Source organism: Capricornis sumatraensis, chromosome 8 (assembly GCF_032405125.1).
Source record: "Capricornis sumatraensis isolate serow.1 chromosome 8, serow.2, whole genome shotgun sequence".
Taxonomy (NCBI): Eukaryota; Metazoa; Chordata; class Mammalia; order Artiodactyla; family Bovidae; genus Capricornis; species Capricornis sumatraensis.
In genome coordinates, this window is record NC_091076.1 from 72,473,677 (window position 1) to 72,495,131 (window position 21,455).

Genomic DNA, 21,455 nt, shown 5'->3' on the forward strand with positions numbered 1-21,455 from the left:
TGTACGCGTGACTGGTGGTAGTGTGGGTGGTCATGGCGAATCGCAGAGCTCTGCACTTCGTGTTCAAAGTGGGAAACCGCTTCGAGACGGCGTGTTTCTATCGCGATGTCCTGGGGATGAAGGTGCAGGCAGGGCGGAGAGGGGTTGGAGCGCGAGGGGGGCACGAGTGACTGAACCCCACCTGGCCGAGGGAGGAGAAAGGGGTGCGATGTGAATTTCACTGCGAACTCGTGTGTCGGACCTTAGCCCCAGGACTTCCCATTAACTCTGTAGTTTTCAGGTTCAGGAAGCATCACGAATTGCGGCTTGGGTTAGATGGACTTTGAAAGGGGGCTCACACTATTTGCCAACTGTGTGCGCACACAGGTCCTTTCAGTTTAAGTTCTTTCACGAATGGTTATTCCTGTCTTTGCGAAGTTTCCAGTCTGTGGGAAAGATAGTAAATAAAAGGTTACGTAACACTCTTCCAGTAAACAATGACTCTTCTGATTTGGAGCCTTTTGGTTTTAGATACCAGCATAATACAGAGCTCTACTTCTCTTGGGGCTGGTTTGAATGGATCACTCAGTCTGTCTAGGTGAACGCTCCAGCTCGTCTCAGAAGTGTGAAATCAGAATCCATTCTCCTTTCCAGCTGTGATTCTGCAGAGATCACCTGGGTGGTAAGCACAGGTGGAAGCTGTTGGAAGGCTCCTGCTACGCAGGGACTTTAGATGTTGTCAACTGAAAGAAAAATTAACAACCTAAGGTTTTTGAGTTAATTTTTATCTGGGGACCTTCCTAAGGACTCTAGTGTGGAAGACAGCCTCTCGATAGCTCTGAGGAACTGATCTGAAGAGGCAAGGGAGGAGCTAGAAGGTATATGAGTTTTTTACTTGAAGACGGGAAAGAACCCAAAACCATGTAGGAACATCAAGAGATTACTGCTAAGCACAGAAATAGCTCTAGTTAATGGTTTTAGTGCTTTTCTGTGCGTGGGGAGATGGGTTCTGAGTACCTTGAAATTCTTCCTTAGAAATGCATCTTAAATGTCAAGGACCAGTATCCAAAAGCAGAGAAGGCTTCTTATTTTTCCATTCTGAATTCCCCTCAGGGTGTGCTGTTGGTGAGCAACTACGTTAGCTGATGGTTTGATCTTTGTTGAAATGGAATTGCAGGCAACATTGTTTACAGTGTGCAAGAGTAAGGCTTAATGTAGAGACACTGCAGGGTACAAAGGGAATTACCTAAATTCATCAGTCATTTAAAGAATATCACCTATTTCATGGTTCTGTTTTGGGCCTTGGTGACAAAGATGAAAATGACCCTGTTACCTGTCTTCAGTTAAGATCCTGGTTTGGTAGGAATTGTATTTGTACTTTGCAGATGGTAATGGAAGTTAAAATGTGGTGATAGAAAACCACAGAACACTCCTTTAAAGTGTTTCCTCATTGATTAAAGGGTGGTTGTAAGATTAAATGTTATTATGTGTGTGGTATTTGACATATGGTTTGTATTATGTAAGTGTTAACTATCATTACTATAAAAGTACAAGAGGAGAGATTTAACTCTAACCTGGGTCCTCAGGAAATAATTCATAGAGACCTTGTACTTGAGTTGACCCCTAAAGATAGGATTTCCACAGACCTAGATTAGAGGTCTGAACAACTAATGCACAAATAAGATATGTTTGGAAAGCATCACTAGTTTTATGTGCCTTTAGCTTAGATTACTTAGTTGAAGTTGAGGAGATGGGATACCAGGACAAATAGGTTGGAACTGCTTCTTATAGTATCTTGAATAATATGCTAAGGAATTTGGATTTTATGTCATAGTAAATGGGGAGCTCTGTTACATTTTGGAACAGGGCAGTGATGTGATCAGAGCTGTGCTTTAGGGGCTTAATTTTATGATGGTTTTAAGGAAAGATCAATAAGGATGATTTCTAATAGTCTGTGAGAGATGTATGAGAGCTTGAACTGGAGCAGTAGCTGTGGGGCTCAGAAAGGAAAATGGAAACTGACACATTGAGAGCCTACTGTGTAGTAGGGTCTGTGTCAAATGCTTTAATAAATTATCTATTTTCATAAGATGTCAGACTCAGGTCCTAATATGTCGTCAAGAGTTACACAACTAAAAGTGTTTGATGTCATTTCGGGGTGCTCCAGTGAGCTCCCAGTACCATAGTCCTTTATGTCTCCATGTAGGAAGAATTCAACGAGAGGCAAAGTGATAGATAAGAAGCAGTTTATTAGAATAGGATGCTTGTGAAGTTTACAAGCAGGCAGGCAAGGGATACCATGCCCCAAGAACTCAGTGGGCTACAGTTTTATAATCAAAGGAAAAGTGGAGAGGGAGGGAAGAACTTCTTTGTGTTTCTTGAGTAGACATCACGCTTCCATCATCAACTCCTCCTCTAGGTTGGGCAAGGGGATTTTCTTGTCTCTACGTGATCAAGCTAGGTCCACAGATTATTTTTCATGTGTGCAGAGAACGAGTCCTAGGGATCTTTAACTTACTGAGCTTGCTGGGCAGAATGTGGATCTCATGCCACCATTGTTTTATTGTTTGGGGGCATGTCTTGTGCTTCTGTGGCATGGTTTTGTTACTAAGCAACCCTGCTTTCTTGAGTAATCATTTACAGGGGTCTCCCATATTTTTTCTACCTACAGTCCCCTTGTGGGATTCACTATTGAATCAACTACTTTGTCCCTTTACTCTGTCCCTGTCACAATTAAGTGAAGGCCACACTTTTTTTTTAACTGCACGTTACCACTTCCTGATGTGAGTAGATTGTACAGCTTTGCTTGGTTGCCTGACCCTTGCTATCAAGCTATTCTTCTTTTTTCGGCCGTGCTGGGTCTTCACTGCTGCGTGGGCTTTTCCCCGTTGCAGCAAGTGGGGACTTCTCTAGCTGCGGCGCAGTGGCTCCTCATGTCGCAGAGCACGGGCTGTAGGGTGCATGGGCTTCAGTGGTTGCAACACGTGGCCTCAGTAGTTGCAGATCCGGGCTCTAGAGCACAGGCTCAGTAGTTGGGGCCCAAGGACTTAATTGCTCAGCAGCATGTGGGATCTTTCTGCATCAGGGATCAAAACTGTATCTCCTGCACTGCAGGCGGATTCTTTACCACTGAGCCACCAGGGAAGCCCACTATCAAGGCATGCTCTCTTACCTCATCTTCTAGCCTGGGAAAGATCTCCAGCTCGTCATCTTCTGTTCATCTTAAATGTAAAAGCCTGCAAATGATCATGTCTGTGTTTTGACATTTTAGTTTGTGCTAAATATGCTGTGTGCAGTACGAGGAAAACTTTGCCATCTATTCTAATTCCCTTACCAGATTCTTCGGCATGAGGAATTTGAGGACGGCTGCAAAGCTGCCTGTAACGGGTATGACACTTTGTTTCTTAACATCTCCTTAAGCTTTGAATACCCCTGGAGAATAGAAAGCAGTTTCTCAAAGCAGGTAGAAGGCAGCAGAGGAAATTAAGGAGGCAATAAAAAACAGAAATAAGAAATTAGAGAGGCAGCTTCAGGGTCACAAAGAAATGTATTCTGTGTATGAAGCAATGTCTTATCAAGTATCTCTTAGTTAAGCTCAGTAGTCATGGCCTGAAATTCCAAGGCCTGATGGGAGTTGCATGCTTGTTGACAAATATGCAAAACATAAGTTAAGGTCAGGTGGGAAAACTGTCCCTATAGGATGCAGCTCCCTGCTTTCGAGGAAAGGTAAAGGAATCTTTCCCTCAAGTAAGTGCCAGACGGGTGGTCCTGGGAGCCTTCGTTGACGGGGCTCCTGAGCACTGCCCACAGCTGCCCTTAGCACTGACTAGGGCCGTCACGTCCTTACGGGTACTTGGAGGACCAGAGGGGACTGCCCCTATTCTTGTTCCAGTAGCTCTCTGAGGATGGCCTGAAGCAGATTTTTGTCTGTGATCACTGGGTTGGATTTTTTTTTTTTTTTTCTTTTCACTTTTCTAGGCCTTATGATGGGAAGTGGAGTAAAACAATGGTGGGGTATGGACCCGAGGGTGATCACTTTGTCACAGAACTGACTTACAATTACGGCATCGGCAGCTACCAGCTTGGCAATGACTTCCTGGTAAATACCATTTTGTTCTAGCTGATTTTTGGCATTATGTTTGAGAGGTCACTGAGACAGCTGTAGATAATGATGACTAACTGAATTGATGACTTTGGGTGTGGTTTAGTGATCAGTTTCATGATTTCTATTTTAAAAAGAACTAAACTGGGGTAGGGAGGCTCACCAGGAGGGGATCTATGTATACAGTTAGCTGATTCATGTTGTACAGCAGAAACTTAACACAATGTGGTGAAGCAGTTATGTTCCAATTTAAAAAATAATGATAAATAAAAATATATTGAATATTAAAAAAAAAAAACCTGCTTGGGCATCTTGTCTCCAAGCTGGCTTCAAGATGAAATGTGTTCTCCCAGCATTTAGAAATCAAGTTCGAGATGTAGAGACAGCTTTGAAGGAGACAGGACTCCCCTTGGGGAATGGCTAAACCGTGAGAGGTGGAGGGGCCAGAATCATTGGTTCATCAGATCCTCAGCACCATCCAGAGAAATGTTTTCTCTCTAGTGGACAGTTGTGATTGGTTCAGGCAATTACAGTCAATCCCAGTCACAGAAAAATCTGACAGGGTTTTAAGGATAAAAAAGTGGCATTGCATGCACTGTATTCATTCATTCAAGAGCTCAAGTTACTGTGCATCTGTTATAGTGACAGTATTGAAACCACTGGGTGCCATTCAGGGGGCTCTGAAGAGCTCTGGTGCCGTCGTCTTTCATGACTCCGCACAGAAAAGAATTCAGCTCCAGCTAAAATGATAGATAAGAAGCGATTTATTAGAAGAGGATGCTTGTGAGGCTTACAAGTGGGCAGGCAAGAGATGCTACGTCCCAACAACTTAGTGGGCTACAGTTTTATAATCAAAGGAAAAGTGTGGAAGGAGAGAGCTTCTTTGTCTTTCTTGAGTAGACATCGTGCTCCCATCATCAGCTCCTCCTTCAGGTTGGGTAGGGAGTTTGCTTATTCCTACATGGTCAAGCTAGATCCACAAATTGCTGGGGTTTTTTGTATGCAGAGATCTTGTCCTAGGGATCATTACCTGACTGACTGCGCTGGTCAGGATGTGGGGCTCATGCCACTGTTGTTTTATTCTTTGAGGGCATGCCCCGCACTTCTGTTGCATGGTTTTGTTACTAAGCAAGCCCTGCCTGGTTTTGTGGTTAAGCTCACCTGCTTCCTTGAGTAATCATTAGTTTACAGGGGTCGCCCATATTTTTTTCTCCTTACAGTCCCCTGGTGGGATTCACTGTTTAATCACCTACTTTGTCCCTTTAGTCTGTCCCTATCTGTATCTACCACTTGGTAATCAGTTACTGCGAGATACAGTGTCACTCGGCCCAAATGCACAGCGGGAGTGGAGTAATTCGTTCTTACTCAGAATCTGCCCGGGAAATCTACCTCATGTTATTTTGGTCATTTGCTCTCTTATTCCTGTTAACTCATTAATTAACTCATTGACACACTGAAATAAAGGTAACTAGATGGAAGTTCGTACGAGGGTCCGATATCTGCAAAAGTGTTTTGTAAATGGAAAGGATGGCTCAGACTTAATATATTTCTGTTTCTTTTTCTCATTCTCTGTGCCACTGACTAATTCGTCTAACAGGTATTTCTTGTGACTTGCTCTATGGCATATCCCTTGTTAGATCCTGGGGATACAGTAGAGAGTGGAGCATGTTCCCTGGCCAAAGGAGCTCCCCATCTGATGGGGGAAACAAGTAAAAAGACAACAGGAATACAGTGTGACAAGTCTCAGATTGAGGTAGGAACAGGGGAATATGGGAACACACAGGAGGAATCTCCAGCCTGTTCTCCAATGGATGAGAGTTCAGGGAAGGCTTCCTGGAGGAGACATCCGAGCCAGTTGAGGGAGACGTGCACAGGCCTGGAGGTGAGGGGGAGCCTGGCACTCAGAGAACTGTGAGTCGCGCAATCTGGCTGGAGCTTAGTATGGAGAAAAGAGAGGGTAGCGTTGAGGCTGGAGGAGTCCCCTGGGGCCGCATCATATCAGGACATTTAGATGTCCTTCTAAAAGCAGAGTGGAGCCATTTTTAAGCAGGAGCATAACAGAATTTGCAGTATCCAAGAATCCCTGGCTAGAGCAGGGAGGTTGGGTTGGTGGGGAGCAAGACTGAAAGTGAGGCAGCCAGCCCAAAGGTTATACAGTGACAGCAGTGGATGGATTTGAGAGTGGATGGATTTGAGAGATGTCAGAGATAGCAGTCATAGGATTTGGTGCTTCAGTGTATATGAGGGGCTCTGTGTTTTTCTTATCTTTCTATTCTTTATGCTCCAAATTTAAATTAGGCAGAGAAAAAAGGAGAAAACCAACTTGGTGCCATGAACCAAGGAGAGGGGGCCCAGAGCCTGACAGACAATAAATAATAAATTTGAATGAATGAATGAATCGATAAATAATATCATTTTAAATATGATCATTGCAATGGGCAAAGAACGGAGGAGAGAAAAGGAGCTTGGGGGTAGGTGCAAATGACCAGTTTCAAGTAGGGTGTTGAGAGTAGCTTTCCATGAGAAGGTGACGTTTGAACAACGGCTCAAAGAGGATAAGAGTTAGCTGTGTGAGTGTCTCAGGGAAGAGCATTTCAGCTAGAAAACAGCCAGTGCAAAAGCCCTCAAACAGTGCCTGGCATGTTTGAGAAAATGCGTAGAGGACGGTGGAGAGGGGGAGGAGACGGGTCCAAAAATGACCTAGGTCAGGGGCGAGGCTGCCCTGGTGACTCAGGGGTAAGGAGTCCACCTGGCGGTGCAGAAGATGCAGTTTCGATCCTGGCCCAGGAAGATCCCCCATGTCTTGGAGCAGCTAAGCCCGTGTGCCACAGACGTTGAGCTTGCACCCTAGAGCCTGGGAGCTGCCACTACCAAACCCACGTTCTGCAACTGCTGACACCCGCCCACCCCAGAGCCCGTGCTTTGCAACAAGAGACGCCACCGCAGTGAGGAGTCCTCACAACAGGTCTAGAGAGGAGCCCCTGCTCGCCACACTAGAGAGAAACTCTCATGGCAACAAAGACCCAACACAGCCAGAAATAAAAAATGACCTGGGTCAGAGCGTCTTGGCCCGTTTAGGCCATCGTAAGCCATCCCAGGGTAAAATGAAGAGCCATCAAATGTAAGTGGAAGAATGACAACATGGGATTGCCGTCCTGAGGGCAGACAGTAGGGTGGGTTTCAGGACATTTACTCCAGCAGAGTGGCTGATGGCTCAACAAGACTGAAGGCAGAAGCTGATCTACAATCCAAGCTAGAAACGAGGCCAGATATATTGGAAGGCATAGTGTACATTCTTAGGTATTTTGATTACACTTAAATAAAGGATGCCTTGATAGTTGGTTTATATTTTTTGGTTTTAAAAATAAAAATAAAAAAGTTTAATTAGGTAGCTGGCAAGATTTCTCTGACCAGATCTTGAAAATGAGGGGGAATTTTCTCTGTTAGTGAAAGTGAAAGTCGCTCAGTCGTGTCTGACTACTCTCTGCAACCCCATGGAATTCACAGTCCATGGAATTCTCCAGGCCAGGATGCTGGAGTGGGTAGCCTTTCCTGTCTCCAGAATATCTTCCCAACACAGGGATCGAACCCAGGTCTCCCACATTGCAGGTGGATTCTTTACCAGCTGAGCTACAAGGGAAGCCCGATTTTCGTTGCTCAATGGATCTAATTTCTCTGGCGTTTGAATTTCTGGCCTACCATCCACAAAGTCTGGAATCTTTGTGGGAGAAAAATGTCCAAGACTGACTTCAAAATTAGTAGCAGAAAGTTTTGAATGCCGCTTAAATCTTAGGTGTTTGACATAAAGGCAGTGGGGTTTTACTTCATTATCTCCTAAAGAAGATCTGTTGTGATTATGCTCTTGGATGATTATGTTTTGTCATTTGTCATAGGGTATCACGGTGGCTTCCAGGCAAGCTGTCAGCAACGCTAGGAAGCTGAAGTGGCCGCTCAGTGAAATGGGAGACGGTGTGTTTGAAACCAAAGCCCCTGGAGGATATAAGTTCTATTTGCAGGACTGCAGTCCACCTCAGTCAGGTAATTATATCTGGACTGACAAAAGCCCTCTGTCTAAAGGCATCTGGTAGAAGGAGAGAGGGAGCTTGACTTCCGTCTCCTGTGGAGTCTCCGTGTTGACATGACTCGTCTTTCCCAAGCCAGTGTCAAAACTTCAGTGCATCCCTATCAGTGTTCTGGAGTGGTTCGGTTCTACTGGTAACGTGTTGATGTGTAGGATACTTTGAGCTGCAAATATCAGAAAACCCACCTCTAGGTTGAATGGTGAAAAAAAAAGTCTTAGTTCATAGAGCAGATGTTGTCTCGGTCAGAGAGACTTCAGGGTTTGTTGATCTAGCAGCTCAGCAATGGCATCAAAAACCCAAATCTCTGTCTCCACCCTCTTGTCCTCAGGGGATCCGCTTCTCCCCCTCACAGTGGTGGGGTGACTGCCAGTAGCATTTGGGGCTACCCGCCCACACACTCTCATCTAGTAGGAGAAAGAGAAACTGACTTTTTGTGGCTCCTCTTTAAAAGCACAGCAAAACTTTCCTAGAATCTTCTAGCAAACTTCCTGGTCAGAGTTGACTCACATACCCTGCTCCTGAACCAGTCATAGGCAGGCAAGAGAAGCAGATTTATCCTTAGACCAGTTAGTCCCTGGCTGAGGACAGTTTCCTGGATTACAGTGGTGGTTCTTAGTGAGTACGGGTGAGTGAGGTGAGGAGCCCACCACGCTGAGCCCCACAGTGAGCAGGAGAGAAACTGCGCCAACTTTCAAGTACCTCAGGCATCCTCATGCATCCTATGTGTATTGCTGAAAATTCTGCTACCTGCTTTGCCAAGAAAGAACCCAAAGCAAGAAAAGGAAAAGAAAAAAAACGCTGGTGAATTGCAGGGGCACTTATGCCAGCCCCGTGAATAAGCCCCGAAGTGGAGACCTTCTCCTCCCCCACGCTGGTCTGCTTCAGCTCCTGGACGCCCCTCATACTGAGTCTAATGGTTGTGATTAATGTTACATGCTTTTCATCCAGAGCTCAGAAGAAGAAAGGGCAATGATTCCAGTGTGGGGGGTTAGACGCGTGCTGTGGGACTTAGTGAGAGATGGTATTTTTGGAACTTCCCAGGTGATGTAAGGGATTTCCATGATTATTTTTATAGATAGGTGATTGGTGCTTGCAATACTAACTTTGGTGTACCTAACTCCTGCCATGAATTTCACTGTGCACTTTCCCCATAGTCTTCATGATACTTCAGTGCGTAAAATAATGGTGGGCCCCAGAGGCCTGAGATGTTTTTGTTCTTTGCGGTGATAACACCTTGGGAGCCTTGATTTCTGGTTGGTAGTATAGTCAGATCTCTCAGTCTAGGGGGTGTCCATCCTTTGAATGAATTACTCTTGAGTAGTCACACCCACTACAAACTATTCCTGTCCCTGCATCCCTTCAGGGTGTGAGTCAGTTGGAATTTGTTGATTTCTCGATGAATGGGGAAAACTTAAATCTGCCAGGGAGAGGTGTCTGTGACAGACGTCTTGCTTTAGTCATGGTATTGCTAGTCTAGCAAACAGGGGTAAGGCAGTGAAAATCGAATACTACTACGTTGAGTTTACCATCCTCAGATGGAGACTTGGAACAGCTCTTCCAAAAGTCACTGTACAAAATGGAAGTTTCCAGTAATATTAAGCGTTTCAGCATAACTGTTATTCTTTTTTACAAAAATACAGGTTTTTTTTTTTCTCCCTAGACAAACAGGCAGAGAGAAGAAAACAGATAACCACTGTTAACATTTTAGAGTATATCCTTCCAACTTTTTAATCCAAAGAAATAAATAATCGGATATATACGGGATTCCATTGTGTGACATCATAGGAATTGTCTGTTGTTAGGAATTCACTTTGTCCCTGGTGTCTCGTTGTCATGAGCAACTCTGTGATGAGTGTCTTTGATGAAAGCCCTTCACACATACACAGTTATTTCCTTAATTGCTGAAAATGGGATTGTTCTTTCAAAAGCAGGGGACATATTTTAGACACTTTCTGTCAAAATTGTTGCCCAGAAATGTTTCTAATTTACACTCTGCCGTTGTGGTTTTTCCCATTGCGCTGTAATAGTTAACTCTGTGAACTTTTTAAAATCATTTGCCGATTAGATAACAGAATGTTTTATTTGAATTCTAACTTTGTGAGGTTAAACGTGCTTTTGCATGTTCCTCCCTTTGTGGAGTGCTGCTTCGTGCCTCTTGCTTATTTTTCTAGGATGGGCATCTTTTTCCTATTGATGTTGAAAGGTGACTTAAATATTAAGGACTTCTTGCTCATTTTTGTTGTTAAAAAAGATGTTTCCTACTTTGTAGTTTCGTCTTTAATCTTGATTGTAATTCTTGTTTTGGTGGTTGTGTACAAGGTTTCCATTTTGTGTGATTAACCTAGCACATTTTCTTCTTCATGGTTTTTCTGTCTTTGATGTCAGATTAAATAAAAGATCTTTCTCCATCCCAAAATTGTTTAAATGATCACCTGTTTCAAGTATTTTCATGGTTTCATTCTTTCAACTTAACCCTTTAACCCATCAGGAATGTATTTTGCTATCTAGTTTAAAGATGTGGCTTCTTCCCACCGCAAGAAGCCAGTTATCTTAATGCCTTTTATTTAACAATGTGCCCTTTCATACTGACCTAAAATCTCTTTCTTATCACAAACTAAATTCTTATATATCTATATACCTGAGCCTGTTTGGGTCCTTCAGTTCCATTCCTTTGCCCTGCCCTGTCCATTCCTTTGTTTTGTTACCTTACAGATCCTGTATTAAAAGTCACTCTAGCAGTATCTGATCTTCAGAAGTCCTTGAACTACTGGTCTAATCTACTGGGAATGAAAATTTATGAAAAAGATGAGAAGGAACAGAGAGCTTTGCTAGGCTATGCTGATAACCAGGTGAGCAATGTTGGAAAGAAATAATCTGTTACATTAGATTCGACATATAAATGAGGTTAACATGAAGGTTATTCACGTAGTTTCTTCATAGTAATTCAGTATTTAGAACAGAAAGGAGAAAATAAAAACTGCCTGGAAACTCACCACCCAGATATTACCTTTATTTATATTTGGAGATATATCCTTTCAGGAGTGGATTTGCTGAGTCAGAGGAGATGTAGGCAAGATTTAATGCAATGATGATGATCTATTTTCCTCTTTTTTTTAAAAAAAGTAACATTTGAGCATGATTTAGTCCTTGTGCTTTGACCCATATAGGTCTACTAAGAATTTATTTCATAGACGTACTCATCCTACGCGTGCACAAAGGAGTGTGTACAAGTTTATCCGCTGCAGCATTATTTGTAATAGCAAGATATAACCTAGGGAATTCCCTGGTGGTCCACTAGTTAGGACTCCACGCTTTCACTGCTGAGGGCCTGGGTTCAGTTTCTAGCGGGGGAACTAAAGCCTGCAAGTGGCCCAGTGTAAACAAAAAAAAAAAAAGAAAAGAAATAGCCTAAATGCTCTATGGATTCAGTAGTTGAGTGATTTATGGTTGATGCATAGAATGGACTACTGAAGCAGCCATCAAAAAAATGAGTCTTTATGTGCTGAGATGGCAACGTTAATTGGAGAAGAACAAGGGAAAGAATAATGTATAAATTATGTTACCATTTGTATGAAAAAAAAAGACTCTATGCCTATGCTGTGTATCTAGAAAGATACACAGGAAACTGCTGATTGGTTGCCACTGGGGTGACAGTAGGAGGGAGACTTAGAATTTACTTTATTCCTTTATCCTGGTTTGAAATTTTTTTTTTAAAGTCACGTGATCTGTTCTGAAACATAAACCCACTTTCTCATGTCTTTTCAGTGTAAGCTGGAGCTGCAGGCCATCCCGGGGAAAGTTGATCACGCAACAGGTTTTGGACGCATTGCCTTTTCTTGCCCTCAAAAAGAGGTAATGTATGGTAGCAGGGCTTCTGTTGAAACTCTGTGACTAGCGACTTCCAAGAGCTAGGAACCCTGGCCCTCCCTGCTCCAGGTTCATGCTGGTTGTGGCTTTGGCATGAAGTTCGGCAGTTGTCTCGAGAGCAGCTGAGATAATAGAAATCAAACAGGTGGTGCCAGGGTTCTCCTGGTTGATCTGAGAGTCCTCCAGGGCTGCCGGGGACCACGGCCCCAGCGTGGTGTGGCACCCCTTGCTCACTGTGCCTTTTTGTTTTCCTCAAGTTGTCAGACATAGAAGACTTGATGAAAAGGGAGAACCAGAAGATTCTGACTCCGTTGGTGAGTCTGGACACTCCAGGGAAGGCGACCGTGCAAGTGATTATTTTGGCTGACCCTGTAAGTATCACCCAGGAAGGGGACAGGCTGCCCCAGGTTTTCTTCTGAGGTGTCTCTCTGCCAAATTTCTTTTCTCTCTTGGTGTAGGATGGACATGAAATTTGCTTTGTGGGGGATGAAGCATTTCGAGAACTCTCAAAGGTGGATCCAGAGGGAAACAAATTATTGGATGACGTGAGTCTCACCTCTAAATTCCTGTCCACTTTGGCCGCAGGGGATAATGTGTACGGAGAAGGGCCAGTTCTTACTTTCAGAACTCTGTCGTTTTGCTGTTGGGGTGACTTGAGCCAGAGACTTGTGTCAACTTCGTGACCGCCTGTGTGACTCTTGGCGGGGTGCAGCGTCTGTGCCTTCCTTCGGGTTGCCTTGAGGAAACCACTGCTGCTGAATACATCACTGTTCTGCTCAGAGACTGGAAGTGCCCGACCGCCATCCATTCTCACTATCTTAGCCCTTTAGTCATATCTTCTCCATTCTACAGCATCGTCCTCTTCCTTCCTGGAGAATTATTCTCACCAGCGTACAAACTAACTCCAACATCTTGAAAAACTCTCTTTATTCACCCCATATCCATTCTCCAGGTTCCTGCTAAAAATCTCCCTGTGTGCCGTTTCTACTTCTTTGTGTGTGTTTACTGTCTAATTTTGTCGGGATAATGATTGATGGAGTAAGTCATCCCTTGTTAATGAGAAACCCAGAAGCTAGTTGTTTGCAGATGGTGAGAAGGGTAGGGTGAGGGACAGCAGAAGAAACTTCACTGGAGTTGTTTTCTGAGGCAAAGGGGGATTTTGCTTTCAGAATATGAGAAGGAAAACGGAGGAAGTACATCAGATTGTGCCTCATAGTGAAGAGGCTCCTGAGGAGGGGAGTGAGGGCTGCCGCTCCAGATGAAGCTGTGTGGCCTGGGGATCTCAGCACAGATTCCCAGCATCTCTGAACCCAGATTTCCTGCCTGCAAAATGGAGGAGACAGTCACACATTTCTTTGGCCATGAAGGCTGTGATCTCATAGCTTTTTTTTAAATTGAAGTATAGTTGATTCATAATGTTGTGTTAATTTCTTTGGTACCATTTCTACTTCTTACCCTCCATTCACATTTCGCTCTGTCCCGCGCTGGCTCCTATCACACGGTGAAACGCTCACGTTGACCTCATCAGTGACCTCCCTCTTGCCAAATCCAGTGACTGCTTTTCATCTTCATCAGACGTGATCTTCCAGCAGCCTGGGAAGCCGTTGTGAATTGTCGTTCCCCAGCTTTCCACTCATACCTCGTATGTAGTCACTGCTCAGTGAGTGCGTTGCTGCTGCTGAAAGGACTGAATCCACCAGTCCTGGTTTCGCCACTTAGAATCTATGTGACTGACCTTAAGAAATTTACTTCAAGTCTCTAAACTGCAGTTTTCTTATACAGAAATGTGAGGAAATAAGGTTATCCGCCTCCCAGGATTGCTGTGTGGTTTATAGTGCTTGGCAAACTGCTGACATAATAATGGACACTCAGTTGAGGTTCATCAAAGCCAGAAATGTACAGAAGCTTTAGTGTTTCTAAATATTACCATGAAGGAAAAGTAGAATCTCCGGCAACCTCTCAGTGGGCAGATTGGCTAAACTGTTCTTGCTCTTTCATCACTGACCGACTTCCTTGTCTCTCTTCTCCCTTGATGTTGGAGATTCCGCCATCTTCCTGTCTGTCTGACGGCTTCCCCTCAGCCTCAGGCACCTTTTTCTGTGGCTGGTCCTGAAGTGATGTTGCCCACGGTCCCACTCTGGCTGTCTTTTACTCTGCTCGTACATTCTTTCTTTTCTCTGAGAAGTTACTTGCTCCTCTGGTTATCTCTGCTCTGAGCTTCAGCCATCATCTGTTCTAAACTTGTTAGTTTCTAGTTCCCACCTCCTCCCTAAGCTCCAAACAGGCATTTTTGATTGTTGTTACTGAGGTAAAATATACATTGAATTTAAGTGTACAGAAATTTGGTGTTCGCGTTGATAAATTTTGACACTTTCATAAACTCATATTCACTACTCAAAATGTAGAGCATTTTCATCATTTATAGAAAGCTCTCGAGCCCGTTTTTATCTTCCCACTCCTCCTCCAGCAGCAGCTGCTGTTCTGACTTCGGTCACACTGGCTTTGGCTATCCTTGGACTTCATACAAACGGAATGGCTTCTTTCAGTAACACTTCTGAGATTGCTCCATGTAATTGCACATTCCAGAGTTCTCTTTTCTTCCTTTTGCTGAGTGGTATTCAGTTTTGTGACTGTAGTAATCTGCTTATCCATTCTTCCAGTGGTGGACATTGGAATTTTTTTCCAGATTTTTATCTATCATAAGGAAGACTGCTATGAACAGTCTCACGTAACTCTTTTGGTGGACGTATGTTTCATTTCTCTTGCATAAATACCTGGGAGGGGAATTGCTTTTACTTTCTAAGAAGCTGCCAAACAGTTGTCCAAAGTGATTGAATATTTTAAACTATCAGTCATGTATGTATAGAAGAGTTCCAGCTGTTCTAAATCCTCACCAACATTTGTGTGTTATCTTTTTGTCCATTTCTTGCCATAATTTTATTTTTAATTATTGTTCAGTTGCTAAGTTGTGTCCAACTCTTTGAGATTGTGTGGACTGTGGCACTCCAGGCTCCTCTGTCCTCCACCATCTCCTGGAATTTGCTCAGATTTGTGTCCATTGAGTTGGGTGATGCTATGATTAAAAATTCCAAATATACACAAAAGAGAACAACAAATCCCTATGTGATTATCACTCATCAGCTCTGCCATAATTTTTTATCATTCCTTTCCACTCCACTTTTTTTTGGCAGTGGAGATGTTTGTTGGAGAATTTTAAGGCAAATTTCAGATGCCATGTCATTTCAACCGTGAATACATAAGTGTTTTACACATTTTAAGATAATTTAAAAAGTAAAAGTTAAGGAATTTTCTTGTATACCACAGCGACATCATCACACTTAAAAAATCAACAGTGTGGGACTTACCTGGTGGCCCAGTGGTTAAGACTCCATGCTTCTGATACAAGGTGCATGGGTTTGATCCTTGGTCTAGGAACTAAGATCCCCCATGCCACATGGTGTGGCCAAAAAAATCAACAATATATCCTTAATGTCACCTAAAATCCAGTTCTTATTAAATTTTCCCTGGCCATCTAAAAATGGTTTTATATATTAGTTTGTCCCATGTATTTTGTTTCTGTCTTTACTGCTCTGTGTAGTTTTTAATTGGCTTTAATATGATTGGACTATATCGATATGCATAACTTACCTGATCCATTGAGTTTCATGAAAACTAACCAGTAGACACACAATGATCTATTTCACATTTTAGCCATTCTCTAAGCTCTAAATATGAGTTTACTTTCACTCTGTGTGTCTTTGCTTACATTATTATCCTAGAATGTCCTTTTTCTCACTTGAGTATTTGCATATTTGTCAAGGCCCATTTAAATCCACATTTTAAAAAAGTCTGACTCTTTCTTATTGATGTGTTGGACTTCTGGATACGAGTCATTTGTTAGATAATCTGTAAAGATGAGTACTTTGCCATTCAGTGGTTTGCCTATTTATTTTCTTATTAGAGTCTTTTGAAGAGAAGACGTTTCTTTCCGTCCAGTTTATCAACTCTTCCTCTTATGCCTAGCGCTTTTTGTGTCATGCTAGTGTTACAGCCAAAGAGCCTCTTAACCTGGACAAACTATGAACGGTACAACTCCACAAGCCTATAACTTACTTTGTCTTACTTCAGATCCATTCTTTGTTAATATTAGAGGAAAACAAAAGTTACTATTTATTAAGCATCTCCTATATTGACATGTTCTTAAGTGCCTTATCTGTATTCTGTAACTCTTACTGTAATTCACAAGGTGAATAGCATTCCTCTTTCAGATAAGGAAACTGAGTTTTAAAAGAATAAGTCACTCAATATTATACATTCCACAAGTTAGCAGGGCAGGGGCCCAAAGAGAGGTCTTTCAGGTTTCAAAGGCAGTTCTTTTTTCCTCTTCTGTACTCTGCTTCCTTCCCTGGTAAGTACTGTGTATCTATTATCACAGTTGTTTAAGCTAGAATCCTCAAAGCCAGTTTTTCTTTTAACATTTAATATGCTTTTTTTTTTTTTAAGTATTTATTTATTTGGCTGTGTCATGCAGGGCATGGACTCTAATTGTTGGTGTGTGGGCTTCAGGAGTTGCGGTGCACAGGCTTAGTTGCCCCGGAGCATGTGGGATCTTGGTTCCCTGGCCAGGGATTGAACCTGTGTCCCCTGCATTGCAAGGCAGATTCTTAACCACTGGACCACCAGGGAAGTCCCTAATATGCTTTTTGTTTTAGAATACTTTTAGATTTACACACAGAGCCATTTCTGAATATTGTTGCTCCTCACCGCTACATTCTCTTAGCAACACGTCACCAAGAGCTGAGAGTTCTCCCTGGGAAATCCTCTGTCTACTTCTCTTTTGAAAAGGCTCTCATTTTCACCTCCAAATACTGCACAAACCTCCTCCCAGCTTCTAGTCAATCTCTGATGCCAGCAGTAGGCTTTCTAAAGCATAAATCTAATAAGTTAAAAAAAAAAAACACCTAAAATCTTCTGATGGCCCTTTGTTGCCTCCAAGATAAGTTCAGAACTCTGGCAGAGCACATGACATGTCAGGTCACAATGTGTGCTGCCTCTCCTCCCCAGCTCCCCACCCTTTCAGTCCCACTGAACCGTTTATATTAACCAAGGTAGGTCTCCGGCCTCCGCCCAAGGGTTGTTTTCCGTTCTCCCCTCCCCACTTACTCCACTCATCCTGCAAAACCCAGAAGCTTTCTTGGGTTTTCCACACCAGTTTGTTGTTTTTCCCTACTTTCAGTGGCTCCTAGAAGACAGAAGTGTCTGTGTCTTTGGGATGTGGGAAGGTTTTGGGCTTCTTTGGCATAGTTTTGATTTGTAAATACATTTTATTTTCACCAATGTATTTTTAAAATGCATTTAAAAATCAGAAACACACAAAACAAATAACACCTTTTATTTTCATCAAGGGCTTCCCAGGTGGCTCAGGGGTAAAGAATCTGTCTGCCAGTGTAGGAGATGCAGGTTCAGTCCCTGAGCTGGGAAGATCCCCTGGAAGAGGACATGGCAACCCACTCCAGCATTCTTGCCTGGAGAATCCCATGAGCAGAGGAGCCTGGTGGACTGCAGTCCATGGGGTTGCAAAGAGACATTTTCATTGAAACAAAAAATCAGATAGTACTCAGATTCTATATAAATGCAGTGATGCCATCTCTGAGTCCCACTGCCCATGGCAGCCACTCTCAGCTTCACTGTTTCTTCATGTTCAGTTGCAGACAACATCTTTTGACTTCCTGCTGAAATAGATGAATGATTTTACACTAGTTCTCCAACCAGTTAGTTACTCCTTTCCCGTTGGTCTGATATCACGTTTTTGTGGTCCTAGTATACACCAGGACACTCGCACGCACACACATCCGCCTGCAAAAGAGTTGTTTCCATATCTGAATCCTCCACTATTTCATGTGCTCCTCAAAGGGTCAGACTTTATCTCTGCTGCCACACCTGAACCCAGCATAATACCTGCCTCATACTGAAAACTGGCGTTTTTAAAGGTACAGTTGTCACTTAGTATCCACAGGGGTTGGTTCCAGGACCCACCGGGAATACCAGAATCCTAGGATGCTCAAGTCCCATAGTCAGCCCTCCATATCTGCAGACACAGAACTCATGGAAACTGTGATTCAGTCCTTGAATGTATTTCCCTACCAAACAGCTAATTAGCATATACTTGGTTATATTGGACCTGACATTTTAGGAGACTTCTGTTGTAAACCCTGCTCCTGCCAACTCCCCTGCCAGTTTCTAAGACCTCAACCCCACAGACTAATACGATGAAAGGACTCTGGTGGAACCAAAGCATACTGTTTCTTAACACTTTTTTTAGTGAAGCGGCCCCAAATGAAATAGTACCAACATCAGTGAAATAGGAAGGAGGTATGAGAAAAGGAAACAGTTCCAAGCTCATTACTAAAATGTCAGAATAACTTTTCACATTTCGTCTCATGATTAGATTGAGTCTCCTGAGCACTAAAGATGCTTGAGAGGGGTGCTTCTCTGGTAGTCCAGTGCTGAAGACTCCATGCTTCTACTGCAGGGAAGCATGAGTTCGATCTGCAGTGGGGGAACTAAGATCCCACCTGCTGTGTGGCACAGTCAAATAACAATAAAGATTTTCTTGGGAGGCCACCGAGATGCTAAGAGTGCCAACACTTTCTGTTCCAAAGAGCCCACAGCCTGGTGTGCTTGCTTGGCCTTGCTCACCAGTCAGCCGCCAGCCACACTTCCTGGCTGCAGGCTCTGCCCCTTACTCTGCAGAGTGAGAACTGACAAGCAATTGCTTGATACCCAACAGCAACATCTGTCAAAGTAAACACAAGACTCTACTGAATGAACATCTTTTAATTATTAATTTCTTGATTGTGGGCAGTGAGGTATGAAGTAGATTGTAAGTTTATTTTCTGGATTGAGACTAAATAATTCCAATTTTGTTTCAACAGGCAATTGCAGGAGATAAAAGTGATGAATGGTTTGCTGCACAAAAGAAACCAAAGGCGACAGGTTAATCGAAGACATCACATGCAGCAAGCCTTGGTGGTTCTTGCCCAACACCCGTGAGGCCTGACCTGTGCATTACATGATGCATGCTCTCACGACTTAGGGGTTTCCTGAACAGGCAGAGAGGCTGGGGTGGTGACTATGCATGTATTTTAATCTTTAAAAGCTCTGATATATTTTAGAAAATCCTAGCATCGTCAATTCATTTAAAGAACTCTTGCTGTCATCTGTGCTGTCACTGCAAGGGTACATTCTGATGTAACTGTTAGATTAGTAATAAATTCTTCTCCAGGCTGGGACAGCTGTATGGAACATGACCTTTGATTGAGGGTTGAGGGAATTTTGATAAGCATGTAGGTTTAATGAGAACAACTAAATCCAGATAAATCCAAATCAGTTACTTATAGCAGGAGTCCTTCCAGGACCTGGAGACAGTATGCTTTTCTAATGTCTTACTCTGGCAGGCCTTGACATATTAAAACTTTTAAAGAAATTTCGTGCCTTGAACCAAAAGATTCAGTTAGCATTCCGGTATTCCTTGCTTTAAATTTTTTAGTCAGAAAAAAACAGGAGGATGTAATGTGTAATGTTGGTACACGCCTGGCTCTGTGTTAGTTTCTCTCTTTCTCTCTTTCTCTCTCTATATGTGTATTTTTTGGCTTTTAATCCTCTTAAGAGACCATGTTAGATTTCTGAGAGATGGATTGATTAGATGATTTCTTCAGTATGAAAAACTATTAAAATATTTTGTTGTTATTTTCTTCCTGATTGCAGAACAAATCACTTTTTATCACTGGAAACAAGTTGTGCATGTTTATTATGAAATGTTTTTTGGAAATTATGCTTCTGAAATCAAGCTGTTACAACCAATTTGAAAGAATCAGTATTTAAAGGTGGTGGTCAGTTTCACACTTTAGGGAAGAAACTAAGGAGTTTGGAAAGGACTGACTCAGAAGTTACCAGTTCCTGCACAATATACATGAAATTACTTGTAAATCATAGCCTCTAAAACCAATTGTGAGTTTCAATGCAAACCAAACTATGTTCCTCCTGTCCACAATTGGTTCACCTTTTCCTATGCATAGGGAAATTATTATATGAATTTTGGATAATCAAGGAAATGCCTCGTCTGTCTTCTTTAGACTATGATTCATTAATTCTCAGATTTTCTGTTAGATTATTAATTCTTGATGTTTCTCTCTAGTAATACTGTTTTCCTGAAAAGAAACTATACTTTTCCCAGTGTGTTAGACTGCTTTGTTGTAGCTTTCTATTTTGCAAGGCATGTGGAATCTTTGTTCTCTGACAAGGATCGAACTCAGGTCCCCTGCAGTGGAAGTATGCAGTCTTAACCACTGGACCACTAGGGAAGTTCCTGATGTGGCCTTCTAAGATTGTTATAGTAAAACAAGTGGTTTATGTAAGTACTAAACAGATGCTAGATTCCTCTTTATCTTACCCCCAATTTTTTCTCTTAAATGTTGAGCTCTGCACAAGAGAGCTCTGCACAAGAGAACTGAATGCTGTTTAGCTATCTGGGACATTTTAGCTCTATGATATCAGCCCCCTTTTATTTCTCTCATTGCCTGTCATTTTTCCTTTGTTGCAGTCTTTAATATTTTATTCATCCTAAAACCATTTACTGTACCACTTTCACCTTTTATCAAGCAGTCCAAAAGTTGACCTCTATATAGGCAGCTGCTAATTTTAAACCAAAAGTCATTACTTAAAGATGGTTTTGTCCACACTGGTGTTTTTAAACAGATGAAATTGGAAAGTTCCTCCATTTCTCCGGAGTTGTGTCTTCAGAGTAGTGATTTTGTTTTTATGACCTTCAGGGTTGTGGTCCTAATATATTAAGTTGAAGTTCAAATCTCTCTTGGGTTTAAATCCAGAAAGACTGTAATATGGGAGTTCTCCCAGGTTAGCCTGGAGAGTTAGTATGAAATCCCCATTTGTCTGACATTGGGATGGAATTAGCAAAGCTAGGGACTTTCAGTGCTCCTTAAGGTGACTGTCTGCCTATCTCACCTGTCCCACGATGTCATTGAGGTCTAGCAGAGTTTCCAGGAGGGTTCTCCCTTGTCCACTGAAATCTATGATAGAAGTTGATGGGAAATTTCAGTTTGGTCTAAGATAGCTTTCCTTTACCTTTGAGAAATCTGTAGAAAACTTATTACTCCATCCTTAAAGAGAAGTAAAGAAGCACCCTTGCCTCAGACCCTTTATAAGGTAATAGAGTCAGTGGTTCAAAAATAAAAACAGTATAAAAAGGTACTTACTGAAAAGCCTTGTTCCTCCCCATCAATCCCATACCCCCTTTCTCCTCATTAAGCATACACATATGTTCTTTCTCTCTCCTTCTCCCAAAATTTTAGCACACTGTGTATACTATACCTTACTTTTAAAAAATATATATTCTGCAGTTGCTG

General features: G+C 42.6%; 1 protein-coding gene across 7 annotated transcripts; it reads left to right on the plus strand.

The window, feature by feature from the left end:
- Positions 1-3: 3 nt before the first annotated feature.
- GLOD4 (glyoxalase domain containing 4) lies at positions 4-20,251 on the plus strand. 7 transcript variants are annotated; one of them, XM_068976402.1, is made up of 9 exons: positions 4-122; positions 3,317-3,366; positions 3,958-4,078; positions 7,975-8,119; positions 10,876-11,012; positions 11,929-12,015; positions 12,288-12,401; positions 12,543-12,575; positions 18,966-20,251. In XM_068976402.1, the coding sequence occupies exons 1-9, from the start codon at positions 33-35 to the stop codon at positions 19,029-19,031; spliced, it is 843 nt and encodes a 280-aa protein (XP_068832503.1). In that variant the 5' UTR covers positions 4-32; the 3' UTR covers positions 19,032-20,251. The 7 variants fall into 7 exon arrangements, with proteins under 7 accessions (XP_068832503.1, XP_068832504.1, XP_068832502.1 ...); XM_068976403.1 differs by having other exon boundaries at positions 12,288-12,344; positions 12,489-12,575; positions 18,966-20,248; XM_068976401.1 differs by having other exon boundaries at positions 12,327-12,401; positions 12,489-12,575; positions 18,966-20,248.
- Positions 20,252-21,455: the final 1,204 nt, after the last annotated feature.